Below are 24,581 nucleotides of genomic sequence, written 5' to 3'. Positions count from 1 at the left end.
GTTCCGAGCACCGGTGACCACCAACATGCGTTTCCCCCCCCATTTTGTCCTTATAATACAAAGTCGGCGCGCTCCACTCTTGTTGTCGTCGCCACGGTAACGAGTGTATCCAGTCGCATTTGAGTTGACAAGGTAAAGCCCAATGATCGTAAAAACGGGATGCGGTGGTATCGGAATACCAGATTTTATTGCAGTAGTCTGAAATAGTGCAATCTTGAAAGAGCAAATTTGTCTTGTCATCTGATCCGGGGCATAACGTGTTGTCTTTCTCAGACGTGTTGTCTGTTCCACACCGCCGAAATGTTTTTTCATTTTTTTTAAAAAATAACTTTATTGGCAGTCATATATTTACAGGACTACGCCAAAGACACGCGACAAGGCTAAAAATAAACTAGCTTTTGGATTCAAATATACTGTGCACGATGGCGTCGCGGAGTAAATGTCTTTTGCATTGACGTTATTGATCGAATCTGCGAATTATGACGTAAAGCCGATGAGCATAAAATGCTAATTATCGGCCGATACCGATAAGGCCGATAAAATTGGTGTAAAGTCTAGTATTAGTGTAATGTAAACTCATGTGGTGATGTACTGCAGTGTAGTAATAATGCAATGTAGTGTAATGTATTACTGTAGGATAATGTAGTGTGGTAATGTATTGTAGTGATGTATTAATCTAGTGTATAATGTAGTGTTGTGTGTAAAGTGCAAGATTGCAAAGTTCTAATGGATCCCTATTGGCTACTGATGTCAGCTGATCAGCACTAATGCAGGAAGTGCATCCGGCTAGTCTAACAGGCCATTAAAGCACCCCGAGCGGACGGTTATCGACCGCTTCCCGGAATGCTTGGTTGCTGAACGGGAAAACTAAACGCCACTTATGCATTGTTGTTAGCACGCTAACAAAACGCTAGCGAGCGACTACGATAGCAAAGATCAACATGGTGGCCTAAATGACAAGGCCGATGTAGCACAGGAAGCATTCAACTCGCTCATGTGACTAAGCGTATAAACAATCAGCATGCAAGTGTGGATAAGTAAAGTAAACAATCTATTAGAACAGAGTAAACAATGAATGTGCTATCGATGCTAAGTTTGTAACCAATCAATGAGCTAATCTGGCTAAATGTTAGCATAAGAGTAAACAATATACGCCCTAACATTGTAAGTGTGTAAATAATCAGTGTGCTTTACTTTTTTTTAGTTCTGGACGGGCTCAAAGCAGATTGTTTTGCCCTGAATAAGCAGATTGTCTCGCTCGTTACGTCATCTCAATTCAAACAGGAATGCTACTTCCTGTTTGCACTTCAAAATAGGGGCAGATGGCAGATTTCCCCATTGTTTTGAAAGACATCACATGAAATCAACTACACGTCACATGATGATATTATGATGACTTCATGACAACAACAAATGTGTTGTTGTCTTTATGACGTCATCAGCGTTGCGGTTCCGAACATGACTCGAACTTGTGCTGGTCATGCGGCAGGTAAGCAGGGAGCTATCGTCGCTAATTATTCACTCTTGTTGGTCACATAAGCGTGCGTCGGACGGGTCGGTACCGGTCGGAACCCCGCCCGAGGCCGACCCATCTCCATCAGGCGCCTGAGACCGACTGTCTTGTGCTGTCCCTGAACGCAGCATCGAGGCGCGCCCACCAGGAGCCGAACGAACCGAACCGGGAAAGCGCAAGCAGCTCACCTGATGATGAAGATGACGATGACGATGAGGAGGAGGAGACCAAGTTGAGATAAAAAGAAGCCGCCAGTCGGAGGAGGAAGATGAGGAAGATGAGGGCGCCGCTGCAGGGGATGACGCGGCGGATGGCCACGCCCCTTTCCCTCTCCACTGGCGCGTTCACCGGCGCCGTGATGTCACCCGCACGCACGCGACTTCCTGTTTACGAGGTCGAGCCTGCAGGAAACGCCTGTCACTTTTGACCACCAATCAATAAATAATCTTTTTATTTTTATTTTTTTAACAACGACATCAAAAAGCAAATGTTTGAAAACTGATGACAACAAAAAACATCAAGAACACGCCCGCCATCGAGAGAAGAAGAAGAAGAATCACCTTTATTGTCATGAAATGCATGCAGACGAAATTTGTTCTGTGCATTTGACCCATCACAGTGAACACATACACGTTAGCGGAACACACCGGAGCAGGGGGCAGCCGAAGCGCCCGCGGAGCATTTCGGGGTATCGGATTCGCTCAAGGACACCACAGCCATGAGTCCGGGGGATATTGGCGGATGGTCCGGTCGGGGTCTTGTACCTAGGTCCCCCCACGGTGGCAGGCGACGATCTTAACCGTTGGACCACGGCTGCCCATCGCACCAGATCACCCCGGACTGGTCACCAGTCTATTTCATGGGACATCAAACAGTAGCAAAAATAATGTGGTTGCACAAGTCTGCACACCCTCCTCTAATTGGAATGCGCCAAAGACACGCGACAAGGCCTCGTGCTGGACCACCTCAAGAGCGTCACAGGTCCCCTGCTGGACACCCCGGATGACACAGTCAACATGGGACCGCACTTCATCCAAGAACACCTCGGTGACCTATGCGAGGATTCTCTTCGTGGACTTCAGCTGTGCATTCAACACCATCATCCCCGTACTCCTTTTCTCCAAGCTTCTCCAGCTCAGCGTCTCGCCTGCCACCTGCCGGTGGATTTACAGCTTCCTGACGGGCAGGACACAACAGGTGAGGCTGGGGGACACCACCCATCCGCACGCACCACCAGCACTGGGGCGTCCTCTCTCTGCTGCTCTTCTTTCTCTCCACGAACAACTGCACCTCAACGCCTCAACACCTGTCAAACTCCTGAAGTTTGCAGACGACACCAGTCATCGGCCTCATCAAAGACTGTGACGAGTCCGCGTATCGACAGGAAGCGGAGCGGCCGGAGCTGCGGTGCGTCCGACACGACCTGGAGCTGAACACGCTCAAGATGGTAGAGATGATCGTGGACTTCAGGAGGCCTCCTTCGCCACAGCTGCCCCTCACGCTGTCCAGCTGCCTTGTGTCAATCGTCGAGTCCTTCAAGTTCCTGGGAATTACAGTCTCTCAGGACCTGAAGTGGGAGATCAACATCAACTCCGTCCTCAAAAAGGCCCAGCAGAGGATGTACTTCCTGCGGCTTCTGAGGAAGCACAGCCTGCCACCGGAGCTGCTGAGGCAGTTCTACACAGCGGTCATCGAATCAGTCCTGTGTTCTTCCATCACAGTCTGGTTCAGTGCTGCTACAAAAAAGGACAAACTCCGACTGCAACGGACAATCAAAACTGCTGAAAGGATTGTCGGTACCCCCCTACCCACCTTTGAGGACTTGCACGCTGCCAGAACTAAGACAAGAGCGTGCAAAATCCTCTCGGACCATCTGCATCCCGGTCACCGGCTCTTCCGGCTCCTTCCCTCAGGTAGGCGCTACCGATCAATGCAAACTAGAACTAGCAGACATTCCAACAGCTTCTTCCCTCTTGCCATCAACTTCTTAAACACCTGACGTACAATTCCATTACAACATGGTGGCAATTTTTTGTCTTGAGTTTGTTGTCACATTTCTGTTGGGCCAATTATATATTACTCATACACTCACTGCAGTTGTCTCGCCATGCTGCACTATTTGCATATCTGTTGTTGACCAATACTGGCCACTCATGCCAGAGTAGCATCTGCACCACTTGCACACTGACTGAGGAGTATCTGCAACATTTGCACAATCAACATTGTCCCAGATTATCGCACTACTCGTCACTTTAAACCAAATCCACTCCTTGAAGTGTCGGCGCCCTTTACACAATGGTCATTGCACCGGACTATTGCTATATTAGTCATTCAAAGTGCCATAAGTGCTAGAGGACTGCATCTTTTTGCACAATTGTCAAAACAAAAACTAAAAATTGTACCGGCATTACCCGATAAGTAGCAACCCTTTATTGCTCAGTGACTGTTTTTGTCAATGTCTTTCTGTCTCAACAGTGTTCTCTGTCAATTGACTGTCTGTTGTCGTACTCGAGCGGCTCCAACAACCGGAGACAAATTCCTTGTGTGTTTTTTGGACATACTTGGCAAATAAAGATGATTCTGACCTTTCTGGATTGTGCCCACAAAGTTCAACCTCACTTCCATCAGACCACAACACATTTTTTCACATGCGTCTGTGACATTTCAAGTTTGTTTGATTCTTTGTGAGACAAGGCTTCCGTCTTGCCACATAACCTCGTAGGCCAAACATACAGTGGGTACGGAAAGTATTCAGACCCCCTTAAAATTTTCACTCATTGTTATACTGTGGCCATTTGCTAAAATCATTTAAGTTCATTATTTCCCTCAATGTACACACAGCACCCCATATTGACAGAAAAAAACAGAATTTTGACATTTTTGCAGATTTATTAAAAAAGAAAAACTGAAATATCACACAGCCATAATAAGTATTGAGACCCTTTGCTGTGACACTCATATATTGAACTCTGTTGCTGTCCATTTCTTCTGATCATCCTTCAGATGGTTCTACACCTTCATTGGAGCCCAGCTGTGTTTGATTATACTGATTGGACTTGATTAGGAAAGCCACACCCCTGTCTATATAAGACCTTACAGTTCACAGTGCATGTCAGAGCAAAGGAGAATCATAAGGTCAAAGGAACTGCCTAAAGAGCTCAGAGACAGAATTGTGGCAAGGCACAAATCTGGCCAAGGTTACAAAAAAAAATTCTGCTCCACTTAAGTTTCCCAAGAGCACAGTGGCCCCCACAATCCTTACATGGAAGACATTTGGCACGACCAGAACCCTTCCTTGAGCTGGCCGTCCGGCCAAACTGAGCAACTCGGGGAGAACAGCCTCGGTGAGAGAGGTCAAGAAGAACCCAAAGATCACTGTGGCTGAGCTCCAGAGATGGAGTCGGGAGATGGGAGAAAAGTTCTAGAAAGTCAAGCATTACTGCAGCCCCCCACCAGTCGGGGTTTTATGGCAGAGTGGCCCGACGGAAGCCTCTCCTCAGTGCCAGACACATGAAAGCCCGCATGGAGTTTGCTAAAAAAAACTCCTGAAGGACTCCCAGATGGTGAGAACTAAGATTCTCTGGTCTGATGAGATCAAGATAGAAACTGTTGGCCTTAATTCTAAGTGGCGTGTGTGTAGAAAACTAGGCACTGCTCATCACCTGTCCAATACAGTCCCAACAGTGAAGCACGGTGGCGGCAGCATCATGCTGTGGGGGTGTTTTTAAGCTGCAGGGACAGGACGACTGGTTTCAATCGAACGAAAGATGAATGCGGCCAAGTACAGGGATATCCTGGACCAAAACCTTCTCCAGAGTGCTCAGGACCTCAGACTGGGCCGAAGGTTCACCTTCCAACAAGACAATGACCCTAAGCACACAGCTAAAATAACGAAGGAGTGGCTTCAGAACAACTCCGTGACTGTTCTTGAATGGCCCAGGCAGAGCCCTGACTTAAACCCAATTGAGCATCTCTAGAAAGACCTGTAAATGGCTGTCCAACGTTCAGCATCCAACGTGACAGAACTGGAGAGGATCTGCAAGGAGGAATGGCAGAGGATCCCCAAATCCAGGTGTGAAAAACTTGTTGCATCATTCCCAAAAAGACTCATGGCTGTATTTGCTCAAAAGGTGCTCCTACTAAATACTGAGCAAAGGGTCTGAATGCTTATGGCTTTGTGATATTTCAGTTTTTTTTTGTTTTTTTAAATCTGCAAAAATTTCAACAATTCCATTTTTTTTTCTGTCAATATGGGGTGCTGTGTGTACATTGAGGGGGAAAAAATAAATGATTTTAGCAAATGGCTGCAATATAACAGTTTGGAAAATTTAAGGGGGTCTGAATACTTCCGTATCCACTGTGTATGTGGAAGAGGGGAGATTGTTGTCACATGCACTAAACAGCAACTACTTGCCAGAAATTTCTGCATCGCCTCCAATGTTGTTGTCGCCCTTACGGCCGCCCCCTGCTGTATCGTGTTATTATTATTACATACACACAATTGCCCTGCACTTGATTACAACAAACCAATTTTGAAATCGGAAGTGGTGGGAAATTGTGGCAAGTGAGTATTAAACATATTGGGCAACTATTGTTGAACTAATCTTAAAGAGCAAGCAAACGCATCCTTGTTTTGTTTCTAAATAGATTAAATATGTTTGAAGTGCGGAAAATATGCAAAGACTGAAAACAATATAGTACAGAATTGTTGAGCTATACCTTAAGACTGTTTCTTCATCTCTTCAGGCTGGATTTTTTGCACAGGGCAAAAAACTTGCCCCCGTGACATCGCCGGCTGGGGTGTACACTTTCTAGCATGAGGCCCTCCCCCACTAAACCCCAAGCGCCCTCATTCCATGCACTGGCCATTCGGCAAAATTGCGACTTCCTCATTCCGTTTAACCCGAGCCCACTGCTACCAGCATAGCCTGCAATTGGCCATCAAACCATGCCTACAACACACACAAACAGTGTCCTTCCTTTTAACGGAATAGGTTCTCACTCTTTTGATTGTCCACATGCTTCCAACAAATATTTGGGACCCGGGGTTCAGTAAAAAGATCAAATCGACACATCCAACCATCTGTCTCTTCTTTGAGCCACGACATATTGGCGCTGTCGGCAGCGGAGAGATCGCGGACATCAGCGGGCCGCCAATTTGACACCTGTGCGGCGTAGAATGTACAGAAAGTAGAGCGAAACGAGATGGCGCATGAATGACTTTATTGAAGATAGGAAAGTGCTACATTGCATGTCGTTACCCAGAATGCATTTGACATGCTGTTCAAAAAAACAACAATTAATTATAGAATCTTGTCGTGGGAATCAGTGACGACGTCAGTGTCAGAAATCGAGCCATTGATCCAAGTAGATGCAGTTGGACGGCGAGATCTCGCCGCCTTCGTGACAGTCGTCGAAAACCTGCCAAACGGCAAAGGACGACAGACGTCAAATTCCCAAAAAACATGTTTTTTTAGCAAGGAAAAACAACATTATAATATTGTACTTTGTAAAAACAAGGTAATAATTTGTGCATCAGGATTTAATGTTGCAATCCAATTCAGTGTGCTGCTCCTTCCGGTGTTCCTCCCTTGGCCATTGGGAGGTATACAATAAATATATATACAGCATATGTCAGTCATGTAAGCACAAACGAAGAATAGACTTCTCATACTCAGTGAGTTGCTCTAATATTAGTCATTCCTCACAGAGGATAAAGAATATATGCCTGTGAGTATTGGTTTATTATCTGTCCACACGTGTTGTTCAGCCATTTGTGTTCAAATATAAGTTGCTTAAAGTGTTATAAATTAGTAACCATCGACGCTAACGTTATGTCGATGCCAAAAATGACAGGAGCATAAAAATTGTACCGGCATTACCAGATAACTAGCAACCCTTTATTGCTCAGTGACTGTTTTTCTGTCTCCAAAGTGTTCTCTTGTCAATTGACTGTCTGTTGTCGTACTCGAGCGGCTCCAACTACCGGAGACAAATTCCTTGTGTGTGTTTTGGACATACTTGGCAAATAATGATGATTCTGATTTTGAAGACTATTAGATGTATAATGTACATAAAACATGATGTATGACTGAGCTGAATGAATCTTCAATAGGTCTCCGGAAATGTGCGAAGTACCTCCTTGTTTCAAACGCTCCACCATCATTCCAGTCCCCAAGAAACCTGCAATCTCGGGTCTAAATGACTACAGGCCTGTCGCCTTGACATCTGTGGTCATGAAGTCCTTTGAACGTCTCGTGCTGGACCACCTCAAGAGCGTCACAGGTCCCCTGCTGGACCCCCTGCAGTTTGCCTACCGACTGAACAGGTCTGCGGATGATGCAGTCAACATGGGACTGCACTTCATCCTAGAACACCTAGACAGCGGAGGGACCTACGAGAGGATCCTGTTCGTGGACTTCAGTTCAGCGTTCAACCACTGTCATCGGTCTCATCAAGGAGGGTGACGAGTCGGCATATCGACAGGAAGCGGAGCGGCTGGAGCTGTGGTGCGGCCGACACAACCTGGAGCTGAACACGCTCAAGACTGTAGAGATGATCGTGGACTTCAGGAGGGATCCTTCGCCACAGCTGCCCCTCACGTTGTTCAGCTGCCTTGTGTCAACCGTCGAGACCTTCAAGTTCCTGGGAATTACAGTCTCTCAGGACCTGAAGTGGGCAACCAACATCAACTCAGTCCTCAAAAAGGCCCAGCAGAGGATGTACTTCCTGCGGCTTCTGAGGAAAAACGGCCTGCCACGGGAGCTGCTGAGGCTGTTCTACACAGCGGTCATCGAATCGGTCCTGTGTTCTTCCATCACAGTCTGGTTTGGTGCTGCTACAAAAAAGGACAAACTCCGACTGCGACGGACAATCAAAACTGCTGAAAGGATTGTCGGTACCCCCCTACCCGCCCTTGAGGACTTGCACGCTGCCAGAACTAAGACAAGAGCGTGCAAAATCCTCTCGGACCCTCCGCATCCCGGTCACCGGCTCTTCCGGCTCCTTCCCTCAGGTAGGCGCTACCGATCAATGCAAACTAGAACTAGCAGACATTCCAACAGCTTCTTCCCTCTTGCGATCAACTTCTTAAACATCTAACCTACAATTCCATTACAACATGCTGGCAATTTTTTGTCTTGAGTTTGTTGTCACATTTCTGTGGGGCCAATTATACATTACTTGTGCACTCACTGTAGTTGTCTCGCCATGCTGCACTATTTGCATATACTGGCCACTCATGCCAGAGTAGCATCTGCTCCATTTGCACACTGATTGAGGAGTATCTGCAACATTTGCACAATCAACATTGTCCCAGATTATCGCGCTACTCGACACTTTAAACCGCATACACTCCTTGAAGTCTCGGCGCCCTTTGCACAATGGTCATTGGACCGGACTATTGCAATATTAGTCATTCGAACTCCTCTAAGTGCTAGAGGACTCTGCATCTTTTTGCACAATTGTCAAAAAAAATAATAATGTATGCCGCCATCTAGGGGTTATGAAAAAGCTGTACACTTTCATTCAAATATGCTGCCGCCACCTAGTCGTGATAAAAAATGTGTAGCCTACACTTTCATTCCAATATGACAGGGGTATGACTGCATAGATGTACAGTTGTGCTCATAATTTGCATGCCCAGGCAGAATTTGTGAAATATTGTTTATTTTTAAATATGCCTGAACAACAACCATCATTAATTTCTTAATGGTTATGTTTTGTTTAATGATAATGCTTTTCTGAAATGCTTCACCGTTTAATTTGAATCACACTAAAATAAAATTAAATGCGTTTCGCCTGGTCCATGTTTTCTTTAAAGAATTGTACACATCTTACAAATTCTGCCTGGGTAATCAAACATATGAGGACAACTGTGTGTTTTCTAATTTAATAAATAAAAGTAGGGCCGTGAATTTCAAAATAAGAGCAAGTATATTTTTAAAAAGTATCACGTGTTCAAATAAAGTGCTTAACGTCATAATTCTTTAAAAAAAATATATATTAAGATTTCATGTTTTGATCATATGGGTAGAAGCAAAATCATATACATAGGTAGAAGGGTTTTCCAGAATTTTTAGGTCAACTTTGGGGTTGAGCATTACACACGAGAAATTACCGTAAGTAACAACTACTGCATCAATTTGAGATCTAGTCCGACAATTTAACAAAACTCACAGGCATATATTCTTTATCCTTTGAAAAGAACGACTGCTATTACTGCTGTACTGAGAAGCTCAGACTGTCTCCATGTACTATATATCCGTACACCTGCCTTATACTGCCAATGTCAATTGAGTTGATGCAGAAAGTGTCCAAAAAATGGTTCACCTCTTTACATTCCATCTAATCATGTCATTACTGTATATTTTTGTATAGTTTTAAGGTGGAGGTGGGAGTGCATCAGGGATCAGCCCTGAGCCCCTTCCTGTTTGCAATGGTGATAGATAGGCTGACAGATGAGTTCAGACTGGAATCCCCATGGACCATGATGTTCACAGATGACATTGTGATCTGCAGTCAAAGCAGGGAGCAGGTGGAAGAACATTTAGAAAGGTAGAGGCATGCACTGGAACAGAGAGGAATGAAGATTAGCCAAAGTAATACAGAATATGTGCATGAATGAGAGGGTTGGAGGAGGAAGAGTGAGGCTACAGGGAGAAGAGATAGCAAGGGTGGAGGACTTGAATTACTTGGGGTCAACCGTCCAGCGCAATGGGGAGGGTGGTAAGGAAATGAAGAAACGGGTCCTAGCAGGTTGGAATGGGTGGAGGAAAGTATCAGTTGAGTTATGTGACAGAAGAGTCTCTACTAGGATGAAGGGCAAGGTTTAGAAGACAGTGGTGAGGCCGGCCATGATGTACGGATTAGAGACTGTTTCACTGAAGAGACAACAGGAAGCAGAGCTGGAGGTGGCGGAAATGAAGATGTTGGGGTTCTCTCTCGGAGTGAGCAGGTTGGATAGGATTAGAAATGAGCTCATCAGAGGAATAGTCAAGGTTAGATGTTTTGGAGACAAAGTTAGAGAGTGTAGACTTCGATGGTTTGGACACGTCCAGGACAGATAGTGAGTAAATGGTAAAACGATGATGAGGATGGAGCTGCCAGGCAAGAAAGCTCGAGGAAGACCAAAGAGAAGCTTGATGGATGTCGTGAGGGAAGACATGAGGGTAGTTGGTGTAAGAGAAGAGGATGCAGGAGATAGGCTTACATTGAAAAGGATGACACGTTGTGGCCATTTCTAACGGGACAAGCAGAAAGGTAAAGAAGTTGAGGGGCTGGTCCAGATGAATGCCTTTCCATTTATGTCAATGGGGGAAAATGATTTGAGATACAAGTATCTTGAGTTACGAGCGTGGTCACGAAACAAACTGAACTCGCATCTCAAGGCAGTGTTCCATTGCATGTCCCCAAATGTTGGATACAGTTTTTGTGCTCAGGCCAAAGCAATACTTTGTGGTGTGTCTGTGCAAGGGAACTATGTTGAATTGAACTGGAGATCTTTATTTCGACAAAAGTTGTGATATCTTGTGGCGTGTGCAAACCTTTTTTTAAGGCTTTACACAGTCAAGATTTTTGGGGCCGATCAATCAGCGATTTAAAAAAACCATAACCGATCACAAGATGGAGGAATGTGTCTATTTAAATGACCTGTTCATTTACTGTATATACTTGTGTACTTAATTGCTCAAAAAATTATATTTACAATACATAATGTATCTTTGTTCCTCTATTTATGCCAGTGAGGCATAGTGACTGACAGAACAAATGAATGGTCTTCTATTAGATGGCAGGAAGTACATACAGTCATTCATGTATCCACTTTTTGTGCCGTGAGATTTTCCAATTGTAAAATATGTTCCTTGGCTCCATAAAGGTTGGAAATGACTGCTCTCGTCAGATCGTGCATTCTAATCAGTCGGGTCAAACCAACATTACAACATGACAGAAAGAATGGGTGCTAACTTACTGTCATTAAATTACTTCACCCACACTGAAACTTTAGAGCATAATTCGGCAGAACGGCGGCATGTTTACGTACAACCGTTAGTGCTAGCACTAGCCTGCTAGGCTACATAACGTTTTGTCGCCTGCTTGCGAGCTGTATCGTATTACAAGTATGTGAACATACCTCAAGCAAGCCTTAAACAAACGTTCTCTCCTGTCCTGAGCACCGGTGACCACCAACACACTTTTTTCCCCATTTTGTCCTCATAATACAGTCAGCTCGCTCCACTCTTGTTGTCGTCGCCACGGAAACGAGTGCATCCGGTCGCATTTGACAAGATAAAGCCCAATGATCGTAAGAAACGGGATGCGGTGGAATACAAGATTTTATAGCAGTAGTCTGACATAGTGCAATCGTGAAAAAGCAAATTTGTCTTGTAGTTTGCATTACGTGTTGTCTGTCCCACACCGCCGAAATATTTTTTAAAATAACTTTATTGGCCGTCAGATATTTACAGTACTACGTCAAAAGACACGCGACAAGGCTAAAAATAAACTAGCTTTTGGATTCAAATATACTGTGCACGATGGTGACGCGGAGGAAATATCTTTTGCGGAGCCGATCAATGATGACATTGTTCGGATCGGCGAATTATGACATTAAAGCCGATCAGCATAAAATGCAAATTATCGGCCGATACCGATCAGGCCGATAAAATCGGTGTAAAGTCTACTTTTTTTTTTTGCACATCAATTTCTGGTGGATTTTCGCTATCGGTGGCAGGAAAACAGGCACGTTACCGGGCAGAGTCCGCAGGGCGTCTTGACCAGGCCGGTGGGCGCAACGACGCCGTTGACGGCGCGGTACAGTTTGATGCGTCCGTCCACGCTGCCCAGCGTGCCTTCCTTGGCTGCCATCACATTCATCTCCACCTTGCCGTCGTACACCAGCGTGTCCAGGATGGTCTCGATGTCGTCCATGGACAGGTCCACCTGGCGAGGCAGAAGAGCAGGGCTGTGGATCGAAGCTCAGGGGGTGGGGCTGGGCCACCTGAGGGAGCGGGGCTACCTTGCTAATGCCTAGCTCGGAGATGTACTTCCAGACTTCATGCGAGGTGGCGAAGGAACTGTTCCTCTGGAGCATCGGACTCTGCTTGCTGTCCTGTGCAGACTCCGCCTGGCAAGCACCAGTGCAATAGCGTTAGCGTAATTCAGCCCCCGTTTGAATGATCACAATGGTACTTCCCAAAGCCGTAGTAACTAAATGGTGGACACATTTGGAATCCCTACACTTACTCATCACTGGTTACATCCACGTCAAATTACTCCTCTCAAATCCATGTCATATGGTTTACAGACGCCATGTTATTTCTATTCCAGGCATGGTGTGAGCATCAGACAGTTTTTGGCCTTTTTTTCAGTGGATTTTTGGCAATTGGGGGGGAATTTTTGTCAAAACGGTTAAGTGGCTGTAGACTGTTCCACTTGTCCCAGACAAGTCATGCGGATCATGCGCATCATTCCCGAAAACCCCAAAAGACGACACTTGTGGGAAGTAAACCCTACAATATATGAATCAAATATTAATCCAACAAAATCTAGCATTTTTGAAAACATCGGTGCTCAAGAATCCACGTCCCCTTCTGACGGCCTTGGTAAAAACAACAACAACAAAAAATGTGTCAGAAAAGACCTAGTTAATGGTGAGAACATTGGCACTTATTCCATATGTCTGGATTTAAAAATAAAAAAAGAATCCTCCCAAAATTGACTCAGTAGTAATTTCAGACTCGTTTTCTGATATATTTGATTTTCAGCTAGATTTTGGCCCGCCAACATATATTGACACGTCAGCCTGTCACAGCCCCGGCACGTACTAGCAGGAGCCAAATTACATTTCCTCATTGAACTTCTATATATTCTGCAGTGTAATTGTTGCCTATATTGAAAGTCTGGCATTTTTTTTATACCACAATAACTGAAAACTGTGAAACATGTTGGAAGGCTTGTTGATTAAAAATAAAAAATAAAAAAAATCGACGATTGAAATGTCTCCTTGAGGAAAGAAGATATAGCCACGTCATGGCAGATGACAAGCGTTACATAGCTTTATGTCCCAAAACGCCAGCCGATCTTAACCAAAATTTTACGAGTACATTCCTATTTATTTCCACGTACACCTCTGAAAATATCAGCCCGGTGTTTATGATTTTATCGACGTGTATCCACGTCAGCAAGGAAGAACATCCCATAGAGGAAGTACTTTGCAGATTTGTTTCCGCATTTATACACTGCTTTCATCAGCTCAATTTTGTAGTCATTACACTACAAAAATGCCTCCCACTAGCGTCCCTACAGATCAGAAAGCTTTTCAGTCGGTAACAATGCGTGACAGACATGAGACATGAAAAAGGGGCGCTGTCAAAACAATGTCATCAACAATTGCTCCAAAAATGATGGATATTATTGGAAATGACCGCCAGTTTCATTGTATTGAGCAAAAATATATGCTTGAACTTGTTGGTGAAATATGGACCGTGAAGACCATACTGTATACAGTGGGGCAAAAAACTAGTCAGCCACCAATTGTGCAAGTTCTCCCACTTAAAAAGATGAGAGAGGCCTGTCATTTTCATCATGCACATGATCCAAGATGGCGCCTCCCTGTCTGGACGACTCAGACACGTGCTCCCTAGTATTGTCTCTGTTTTTGTGTTTTTTCTTCGTCTTTTGAGACATTACACGACTCACTTACATAAGGGAAGACTTGCTAAACATCACCGAGTCTACCCCAGACTTTCTTTCACCAACATTCGCAACTGCGCTCAGCCCCCGGCTTCCATCTTCACCGGGCAAACCGCGTCATAGTTATATGCTTCTATAGCAACGAAAAATTATGTACGGACGTCACGGAGCTCAGCACACACGGCAGCCCTCATTTAGAGCTGCTGTTTTTTAACTGTAAGCCATTCTACTCGCCTCGTGATTTAGCGTCTTTCATTTTCGCCGGTGTTTACATTCCACCTCAAGCTAACACGTACGCCGCACTGCTAACGCTCGCTGAACAACTAAACGAAATTGAAAAAAACAACCCAAACTCACCCCTCATTATTCTCGGGGACTTTAACAAAGCTAAACTCAACCACAAACTCCCGAAATACAAGCAGCACATTGACTGTCCTACCAGGGAAAATAACATTTTGGACCACTGCTATACTACGCTAAGTAACGCATACCGTGCTATACCTCGCGTAGCTCTGGGCTCGTCTGATCATTGCTTAATTCACTTAATACCAACATACAGGCAAGAACTTATATGCGCGAAGCCTACAGTGAAGAGAGTGAAACAGTGGACCAATGAAGCAAAGACAGACCTTCAAGGCTGTTTCGACTGCACAAATTGAAGTGTCTTTGAAAATTCAGCTGGCAGCCTGGATGAATATACGGACACTGTCACATCCTATATCAGTTTCTGTGAAGAGGTGTGTGTACCAACAAAGTCATTTCGCACGTTCGATTACAACAAACCGACACAACCTGGAGCTGAACACGCTCAAGACTGTAGAGATGATCGTGAACTTCAGGAGGCATCCTCCGCCACAGCTGCCCCTCACGCCGTCCAATTGCCCTTTGTCAACAGTCGAGACCTGTTCCTGGGAATTACAGTCTCTCAGGACCTAAAGTGGGAGATCAACATCAACTCCATCCTCAAAAAGGCCCCGCAGAGGATGTACTTCCTGTGGCTTTTGAGGAAGCACGGCCTGCCACAGGAGCTGCTGAGGCAGTTCTACACAGCGGTCATCGAATCAGTCCTGTGTTCTTCCATTACAGTCTGGTTTGGTACTGCTACAAAAAAGGTTTCAAATCCCCATTGATTCATTCGTAGCACTAGATTTCAGAATCTGATTCTACGAAAAGAACTGCGAGTGACACTGTTCAGAGTCAGATTCTAAGAAAATGAAAGCTGCTAATGATAGTGTGTAGAATCAGAATCTAATTCAAAGAAAATGAAAACTGCTTGTGACAGTGTCTAGAATTAGATTATATTCTAAGAAAAGGAAAACTGCTCGTGATAGCTTTAGGAAGTACTTGGCATGGATGAGCGGAAGGATCTTTGCTGTGCTTTTTCTCACGCTGTGTCACCATCCTTGGCTCTCTACACTTTTCTACGGCTTTGGTACAGCCTCCGCCTCAATTAAAGCCAGGAGAACCCCTGCGCAATGCGATGTGACGTAACGCGACATCACCTTGCTGTGCAGGAACTTGAAGCACTGCTGGTTCAAAACCTCCACGAACTCCGACTCAAAGTCCTGGTCGCTGTACCAGGCGCCGCCGGTCACCGAGCGGTCGGGCTGCACGTTGTACAACATGTACACTTTCTTCTTGGATGCCTAAACGCACACATGCGCGCACACACACCCTTATTCAGAATTTGAAACGTGTGCAACTTTTTGTGCTTATGAGGTGCACGTTGAAGCTTCTAAAATGTGTATATTGTGGACGGCTGTAATGGAATGTGTGTGTACTGTAATGGGAAGGTAAGCTTGCAGAGGCTTCCAGAAGGTTTTTGAAGGTTGTGGATTGTTCTGTGATGTGACGGAATGTTCTGGAAGGTGGTAAGAAGGTGACGGAAGGTCTTGGCCAGTTGCGGACAGACTCACCGCCACAGACTTGACAGCTTTGATGAGTTTTTTGCTCTCCAGGTTCTTGAGGATCTTGTTGATCTCAGTCAGAGGAAGGTTGCTCTTGAAGCGGATGTCTCGACTCCAGATGCCTGCATGCACATGCACACGTCACGCAAACGTCTCACACATTCGCCCTCTCACACCCCACTCACTCTCTCTCACACACACAATCACTCAAACACTCACATGCACTCTCAGTCACAACACATTTGCTCTGACACAAACTCCCTCACACACAAACACTAGCTCGCTCGCTCTCTCACACGCACAAACACTCAGTAACGCACACGCTCGCTCTCACGCCTGCGGGCACACACTCTCTCTCTCACACACACACACACACACAGACTTGTTGTCTCACTTTGACACGCACACACACACGCTCACCTTTGTTGGCGGCGTCTTCAATGATCTGGTATACAAGCTTCTCCTGATTGTCTGAACCTTTCATCTTGCTGGCATCACAAACAACAGCTCACGTGACAACACGCGCTTCCTCAGTGTGTGTGACGTTAGCACGTGGCGTTACCTGGCACTCTGCGTGTCCTTCAGCCTGTAGAGGAGACCGCTGCTGTTCCTCAGAAGATCCAGCAGACCCTGCCGTACAGGTCAAGCAGAGGTCACGCAGCGGTCACGCAGAGGTCACGCATGCGAGGTCACGCAGAGACCGACCAATGAGAGCAGTTTGTTGATGGCCATGGCTCTCTGCTGAGGTTGCAAATGAGGCATGTCGTTCTGGATCACCTCGTCCGTGATGCCGTGAGGAAACTGCTGACACAGTGCCTTGATCCTAAAAAACAAGCATAGGCATTGATCCCATATGTTGTAATTAGGCGACAGCAATGACATCACTACAAAGGATTTTTACTGGATCTTGGATTGAACTATCTACGTCTACTATATAAAAATCCCTATATAGAGAGCATATGAAAGTCAAATCAAATAAGGCCCCTGGTAGTGATGGCTTGAAGGAAATTCAAAGCCTTATTACGATGAAGGTACGCAGGAATGAATACATATATAGTGTGACCCCATTTACACTGGAACTATAGGGAGGGGTGCAGTGCGAGCTGGGCAGTCCGATCCCCGGCTACAGGAGCTGGCTCTAGGGACGTGGAACGTCACCGTTCTGGCAGGGACGGAGCCCGAGCTGGTGTGTGAGGTTGAGAAGTTCCGACTAGACATAATCGGGCTCGCCTCCACACACAGCTGCACTCTGGTACCAGTCCTCTCGAGAGGGGTTGGACTCTCTTCCACTCTGGAGTTGGCCACGGTGAGAGGCGCCGAGCAGGTGTGGCTATACTTATTGCTCCCCCGCCTCAGCGCCTGTACGTCGGGGGTCACACAGGTGGACTAGAGGGTAGCCTCTCTCTGCCTTCAGGTGGGGGGAAGGGTCCTTACTTTTGTTTGTGCCTATGCACCAAACAGCAGTTTAGAATACCCATCCTTTTTGGAGTCCTTGGAGGGGGTTCTGGAGAGCGCTCCCGCTGGGGACTCCATCGTTCCGCCTTTGGGACTTCAATACTCACGTGGGCTATGACAGTGAGACTTGGGAGGAACGCCCCCCCGATCAGAACCCGAGCGGTGTTCTCTTATTGGACTGTGCCCATCACGGCTTGTCCATAACGAAGACCATGTTCAAGCATGAGGGTGTCCATACGCGCACTTGGCACCGGGACAACCGAGGCTGCAGTTCGATGACCGACTTTGTGGTTGGATCTTCGAACTTGCGTCCGCATGTCTTGGACACTCGGGTGATGAGAGGGGCGGAGCTGTCAACTGATCACCACCTGGTGATTTGTTGGCTCCGACGGTGGAGGATTTTAAAATTTAAAAATTATAAATCATTAGCCTCTCATGGGCAGTTTACTAACAGGTGGGTGTAGGACCTCCAGATGACGAAGCCGGCGAACAATGCCAACATCGTCATTTGTACGAACGTACATGGAGCTAAACCAATTGCGTCTTTTTTAAAAGTCCACTTAAGTATCCGATGTCTCTTTGTGAGCTCTGAAACTTGGCTTCCTTCTATGTCTTCTGCCAGACAGTTGTTGAGTTTTTGCCCTTTCCGATTGTGTGAGGAGGCGCTGCACCGCCTAATACAACAACGTTTGACCATATTTCGATTCGGTCAGCAAAAGAGGGAACACCGCGACAGAGCTCATCTTGCTTTGTACACAAAGAGACCATGCGTACTGCGTAGCCCCCAAAATGGTCATTTCGCCCATGGTGCGACGCGGCATGACGAGACTTTTCCACGTCTTATTCGGTTGAAATTTTCAGTTGTTCTGAAAGAGATGAAAATGCTCCTCAATTGTGGTGTTCAAAATCACACGTCCGCAGCATCTGGACACGATTGAAAACTATATGGACGTGATTCACGAGTATCATCATTCTGAAGATGCGCTTGCTCTCAATTTGGCCTGGAAAATGAGAGGACGCCACCACTGAAAAATATGAAAATGGCCTTATTAAACATCACATTTTCATCTCAACTAATAAGAAGCATCTGGGCATTTTTCTACCAAAGAGTCCAGTTTTCAGTCACACATTTCCTATTGATTTACATTAATTTCTAAACAAGTCAATTGGGCCATTTTGTGATCCAAGATTACCAACATACCTACCCTCCCTATATAGTGATGGATTTTTTAAATGAACGATATGGTCTAAATACAACATGTATGTGGCATTTCAACATGAAACATGCCAACAATGCATGCAACAATATGAAGTCTGCGCAGTGTAAAGTGAATTGAAAGCTATAAAGAGCAAGAAAAAGTGTGTCATACCTGTTTTCAACTTCGGCGGGCTCACAAACGTTCGTTTCCATCTTCACTTTCACTTCTGACATGTTCACCGTCCTCCTCGCCACTTAGTAGAATTATTACACTCGACCAATTGTTCTTGTTGCCGCACTAAAGACAAGACGAGATCTTTTGAGCTGCTAGCCAGCCATGCTACACGCTCTTGCGCTGGCCGGGGTCCTACAAAGCTGACACAAACGCGGGGACGTCCAAACGATTGCCTGATCTAAACCATACCATTTGTCACATTGTAGGACCGATTGGTAAATGACGAGATCAACTCGACTTCGTGAAATATAGCTTATACGATAAATAACGCACTTAATATTAAGACTAATAGACTCATTCTTGTTGATGCCGCACTAAATTGTATTGGCTTTTTAAAATGTATTTTTAACGTTTTATTTAGAAACAAGAAACCAACAAATTCAATCGCCAGGGGGTGAAATCCAAACAGAGGCAAACATTGTCTCATTACGGAAATAAATTATATAGAGCACGTAACTCTCAAGTGTTATGTGCTTAAACATTCGTCTAATGGACGTAATGTATCGCTTGACTTCATTTTCAAAAATGCAAAACAGTGGTTTTTGATATGTGGACTGACATTCATGAATATGGCATTCAGTCAATAGTATGACTTCATGAGATGAATCATATCAAATGTTGCATAGTTAATGAAGCCAAACAATATAAGTTCAAAGCAAAGAGGAAAATAATGATTCTATAGAATCAAATTATAAATATATTTCCATAATTGGGCAGAGAGTGGGCAACTCCAGTCACTGATGGTGTAGCGGTGCACTCGCCTGACTTTGGTGCAGGCAGCGTGGGTTCAGTTCCCCTCAGTGACGGTGTGAATGTGAGTGCGAATGGTCGTCCGTGTCTACATATGCCCTGCGACTGACTGGCGACCAGTTCAGGGTGTCGTCCGCCTTTCGCCCGAAGTCAGCTGGGATAGGCTCTAGCGCCCCGCGACCCTAACCGGGATAAGCGCTGTTGAAAATGGATGGATGGATGGTGGGCAACTCCCAAAAAAATGAAAACAATTTTCAGGGGATCCTTCACAAAAACAGCAATTAGTATCAATGTCTTTTATGAACACCTATTAATTATTTTAAAGGATACGTTTCATGTTATTGTTAATCAAACATTTTGCAGGTAAATAAAAATTTTTTCCCAGTCAAGATCATTATTATTATCATCCATCCATCCATCCATTTTCTTAACGGCTTCTCCTCACGCGGGTCGCGGGCGTGCTGGAGCCCATCCCAGCTATCTTCGGGCGGGAGGCGGGGTACACCCGGAACCGGTCGCCAGCCAATTGCAGGGCACATAGAAACAAACAACCATTCACACTCATATTCACACCTACAGGCAATTTCCAGTCTTCAATCAACCTAGCACGCATGTTTTTGGGATGTGGGAGGAAACCAGAATACCCGGAGAAAAGCCACGCAGGCACGGGGAGAACGTGCAAACTCCACACAGGCGGGGTCGGGATATGAACCCCGGTCCCCAGAACTGTGAGGCAGATGCGCTAACCAGTCGACCACCGTGCTGGCTTCATTATCGTAATATTATTCCAATTATAAACTACGTATGGAATTGATGCAACATCTTTTTGAAATAATGCAGCTTCTGAGAAAGCACGGCCTGCCACCGGAGCTGCTGAGCCAGTTCTACACAGCGGTCATCGAATCAGTCCTGTGTTCTTCCGTCACAGTCTGGTTTGGTGCTGCTACAAAAAAGGACAAACTCCGACTGCGACGGACAATCAAAACTGCTGAAAGGATTGTCGGACTCTCGGACCCTCCGCATCCCGGTCACCGGCCACCGATCGATGCAAACTAGAACTAGCAGACATTCCAACAGCTTCTTCCCTCTTGCAATCAACTTCTTAAACATCTAACCTACAATTCCATTGCAACATGCTGCCAATTTTTTTGTCTTGAGTTTGTTGTCACATTTCTGTGGGGCCAATTATTTATTACTTGTGCACTCACTGCAGTTGTCTCGCCATGCTGTACTATTTACATATACTGGCCACTCATGCCAGAGTAGCATCTGCTCCATTTGCACACTGACTGAGGAGTATCTGCAACATTTGCACAATCAACATTGTCCCAGATTATCGCGCTACTCGACACTTTAAACCGCATACACTCCTTGAAGTCTTGGCGCCCTTTGCACAATGGTCATGGGACCGGACTAGTGCTAGAGGACTCTCCATCTTTTTTTTGGAGAGTCCTTTATTTATAAAATGTACCGGCATTACCAGATAACTAGCAACCCTTTACTGCTCAGTGACTGTTTTTTTTTTTTGTCAATGTCTTTGTGTCTCCAAAGTGTTCTCTGTCAATTGACAGTCTGTTGTCGTACTCGAGCGGCTCCAACTACCGGAGACAAATTCCTCGTGTGTTTTTTGGACACACAATAAAGGTGATTCTGATTCTGATCTCGTTACGTCTGCCTAGAGCAACCCAGGAGCCAATCATGTTGCAGCGGGGCGTGTCCTACCTAGAAACCTCGTGGGAATCCTAATCACGCCCCGCCGCCGTGCAACACTGTGAGAAACAAGCGACAATCCAAACTGTTGCTGTGGTGACGCAAACAAAACACACACACACACACACACACACACACACACACACACGCAGTGTTTAAGTAACTGACCTTATCTTGGCTCGAGGTAAGTTGTCTTGTTTTAACTTGTATTACTTCTTAACAAATAAGATTACAGTCATCGTTTTTTTGTGCAATGTTGTGAAAACGTTTGAATTTCTGCGTTGACGTCATCGTTGTGTTGAACGCTCCTCATTGGTTTGATTGACAGCTCGGCCGTGAACATGACAGCGGGGGCGGTGGCGCCCCCCCGCATTATTCCCATCAAATTACCGGCATCGAAGAACCACGTTGACACCAGCACGCGTGTGTGCATTCAGTCGGGTAGGAGAGCACACACACACACGCACACACACACACACGCGCGCGCGCGCACTTTGTTGGAGTGGACTACAAAGTTGATTGTGTGTCAAATGAAAAATAGTTCAGCTACGACTGGGCGCCGTGAATGACGTCATTGTTCTTGCATAATTCCAATATACTGGATCATCGTGTGTGTGTGTGTGTGTGTGTGCGTGCGTGCGTGCGTGCGTGCGTGCGTGCGTGCGTGTGATGCAGACACGGGTGACGCGTTGCTTTTCTACACACTGGACGGCTCCAAGCCTGCGGCCCGGCCACCATCGGGACGAGGCGGCCCAGGCGGCGGCCGCCGCTACGTTTCGCCCTTCCTGCTGCCGAGCGGCCGAGTGTGCGTCAGAGCCGTGGCCGTCACCAGGTAGCGTCATGTCACTTCCTGTCAACGTCTAAGAAAAAAGGCTGCGTCCCTAACCACTTGAAATAGTCATGATTTCATTTGCTTTGCCGACAACTGGTCACAGCTATTGGCAATCCTAACCCTGTCAATTGCTTGCAGAGTTCCACTACAGAGGGGCAACTACCATGTTGGGATTATTTTGAAATTAATCAATGATTCTCAACACCAAATTTTCGTGAAGTGAAACTGGTTTGGGGGCTGAATTTGGAGCCAAATTGGCTAGTATAAACCAAATTGGCACACTTCCTGTGTCTTATCCTGAGACTTTTTTGGCTCCACGCACGATAGACACGCCTACCAAATTTTGTTGCTGAGTGAAACTGGCTACGGGTGCTGAATCAATCAATCCATCCATCCATCCATCTATCTTCTTCCGCTTATCCGGGGTCGGGTTAAGCCAGGAAGCCCAGACTTCCTTTTCCTCGGTCACTTCGTCCAGCTCTTCCGGCGGGATCCCGAGACGTTCCCAGGCCAGCCGGGAGACGGACCTCTCTCCGGCGTGTCCCGGGTCGTCCCCGGGGCCTCCTCCCGGCGGGACGTGCCCGCAACACCCACCGGGGAAGGCGTCCAGAGGGCATCCCGACTAGATGCCCGAGCCACCTCATCCGGCTCCTCTCGATGCGCTCCGCACTCTGAGCCTCTCCCGGACGACCGAGCCCGGACACCCTGCGGAGGAAAGCGATTTTGGCCGCTCGTATCCGCCGTGTTGTTCTTTGGGTCACGACCTGAGGCGAGGTTAGGAACGGCGATCGACCGCTAAATGGAGAATCCTTCTTCACCACGACAGACGGCTAGATACCGAGTCCGCATCACTGCGGACGCTGCATCGATCCGCCTTGTCTATCTCTCGTTCTATTCTTCCCTCACTGGTGAACAAGAACCCGAGATACTTGAAGTCCCCACCGGGGGGCAGCATTTCATTCCATCCACCCTTTCCCGACGAAGGAGCGTGGCCTGAGATTCGGAGGGACTGCTTCTCATCCCAACTGCTTCACACTCTGTCGCGAGCCGCTCCAGTGAGAGTCGGAATCACATCATGTGCAAAAAGCAGAGACGTAATACTGAGGCGACCAAACCGGACCCCCTCATTGCCTCGGCTGCGCCTAGAGGTTCTTCGGGGGCTGAATTCTTTTATACATTTTGGAGGGTGCACGCTAACGAGGCCAAATTGGCCACTATAAACCAGGTCCTGTATCTTATTAGGCGTGGCTTCCTAAGACGCTTTTGTCGTTCCACTCTTGACAGACGTGCTTGCTAAGTGAATCCATTTTAAGTTTAAACGTCAAAGAAAGAACGCAAACATTCGCCACTAAAGGAACGCTTCCAAGGCCAAGTTGACCGCTCGCATCTTTTCCTGTCGGCAGCGACGGCCGCCAGAGCGCTGCTGTCGCCAAAGTCTTCTTTGTCACAGAGGCAGACCCTTTGCAACAGGTAATCAATCAATCAATCAATCCATCCATCCATCCATCCATCCATTAATCAGCCTGTGCTGTTAACCTTCCAGCAGGTGAGTCAGGAAGAAGGATTGCATGACAACGTCATGACTTCACCTCAAGGTTGATATTTTCAGCATTTTTTTTTTTTTTTTGGAATGAATATTGTTTGTATTGAAATTGTTCATTCACCAATGTACGGTTAGACATTTTTAAGTAGGGACAAATGGCCAGTGAAAATTCCTTCGTGGTGATTGGGCCAGCAGGGAATGATGAATGATCCCGTACGCGGCGACTACGTTCGGAATCATTCGGCACTCGCGACTTCCGAATCACTGGAACGGGATTTTGATATCGTGGACTATCGATTCAACTCAATGAAATCAAGTTTATTTCAACTTTTGGGCCACCGAGCTTGCCTTCATTTACACTGACGAAGAGCAAAGCAAAGAAAGAAAGACGCCAAAAAATTGCTGAAACGATTACAAGAACAATGAAAAAAAATGCAAAGAGCACAGATTTCAAATGGCTAAGAGAGGACCCTTTCCTAAATCTTTGCAGGGAATTCCAGTACTTGGAGCATGACCCCGATTGGTCCAAGCTGGAGGACTTTTAAAAAGAAGCAACGCGTTTGATGAGAGCCAACATGCCGATCGAGCACCTTTCTGATATCGCGCAATCACAATCCTTTGATTGACATTGTCAGTGCCAGGAATTTTTCTCAGTCCGATGGTGCGACATGAAACTAGATTAGATGGTACTAATAACAATAATCAAAATGAAAATGCCAATATAAATAGATTAAGAAGAAGGGGA

At 46.1% G+C, this 24,581-nt stretch overlaps 3 protein-coding genes across 10 annotated transcripts in view; 1 reads left to right on the top strand and 2 right to left on the bottom strand.

The window, feature by feature from the left end:
- Positions 1-1,837, bottom strand: part of LOC133476942 (spectrin beta chain, non-erythrocytic 1-like) — a 39,953-nt gene extending 38,116 nt beyond the window's left edge. For both annotated transcript variants that reach the window (XM_061771011.1, XM_061771012.1), the window contains exon 1: positions 1,702-1,837. The gene's annotated coding sequence lies outside the window, so the exon portion shown is untranslated. The remainder of the gene's footprint in view (positions 1-1,701) is intronic.
- A 4,882-nt stretch (positions 1,838-6,719) lies between these two features.
- On the bottom strand, positions 6,720-19,177 carry polr3f (polymerase (RNA) III (DNA directed) polypeptide F). 2 transcript variants are annotated; one of them, XM_061771061.1, is made up of 10 exons: positions 18,939-19,177; positions 18,343-18,593; positions 16,819-16,936; positions 16,676-16,743; positions 16,534-16,601; positions 16,123-16,235; positions 15,709-15,852; positions 12,531-12,638; positions 12,263-12,454; positions 6,720-6,934 (listed from the first exon to the last, which is right to left on the bottom strand). In XM_061771061.1, exons 2-10 carry the CDS (start codon positions 18,387-18,389, stop codon positions 6,857-6,859), a joined length of 936 nt encoding a protein of 311 aa, XP_061627045.1. In that variant the 5' UTR covers positions 18,390-18,593; positions 18,939-19,177; the 3' UTR covers positions 6,720-6,856. The 2 variants fall into 2 exon arrangements, with proteins under 2 accessions (XP_061627045.1, XP_061627044.1); XM_061771060.1 differs by lacking the exon at positions 18,343-18,593 and having other exon boundaries at positions 18,939-19,176.
- The window catches only part of dzank1 (double zinc ribbon and ankyrin repeat domains 1), a 25,939-nt gene continuing 9,714 nt past the window's right edge, over positions 8,357-24,581 (top strand). For 4 of the 6 annotated variants that reach the window (XR_009788184.1, XM_061771039.1, XM_061771041.1 and 1 more), the window contains exons 1-5: positions 8,357-8,528; positions 21,431-21,902; positions 22,137-22,293; positions 23,697-23,763; positions 23,837-23,888. Coding sequence is in view for 5 of the 6 variants with exons in the window: in XM_061771039.1 (XP_061627023.1) it covers positions 21,803-21,902; positions 22,137-22,293; positions 23,697-23,763; positions 23,837-23,888 (376 nt within the window). In the remaining variant the exon portion in view is untranslated. Of the gene's footprint in view, positions 8,529-21,430; positions 21,903-22,136; positions 22,294-23,577; positions 23,764-23,836; positions 23,889-24,581 lie in introns of those variants that run through there. The other 2 variants (XM_061771038.1, XM_061771042.1) reach the window with 2 other exon arrangements.

Source organism: Phyllopteryx taeniolatus, chromosome 4 (assembly GCF_024500385.1).
Source record: "Phyllopteryx taeniolatus isolate TA_2022b chromosome 4, UOR_Ptae_1.2, whole genome shotgun sequence".
Classification (NCBI taxonomy): domain Eukaryota; kingdom Metazoa; phylum Chordata; class Actinopteri; order Syngnathiformes; family Syngnathidae; genus Phyllopteryx; species Phyllopteryx taeniolatus.
This window is presented reverse-complemented; position numbering and strand designations above follow the sequence as displayed.

What these genes read in the sequence shown, in the direction of transcription:
- polr3f (XM_061771060.1), bottom strand. Translation starts at nt 19,000, where the DNA reads ATGTCAGAAGTGAAAGTGAAGATGGAAACGAACGTTTGTGAGCCCGCC. An exon ending in AAGGACACGCAGAGTGCCAG is followed by an intron (nt 16,602 to 16,675) that starts GTAACGCCACGT and finishes TTGTGATGCCAG; the next exon opens with CAAGATGAAAGGTTCAGACA. An exon ending in TGAAGACGCCGCCAACAAAG is followed by an intron (nt 16,236 to 16,533) that starts GTGAGCGTGTGT and finishes ATGTGCATGCAG; the next exon opens with GCATCTGGAGTCGAGACATC.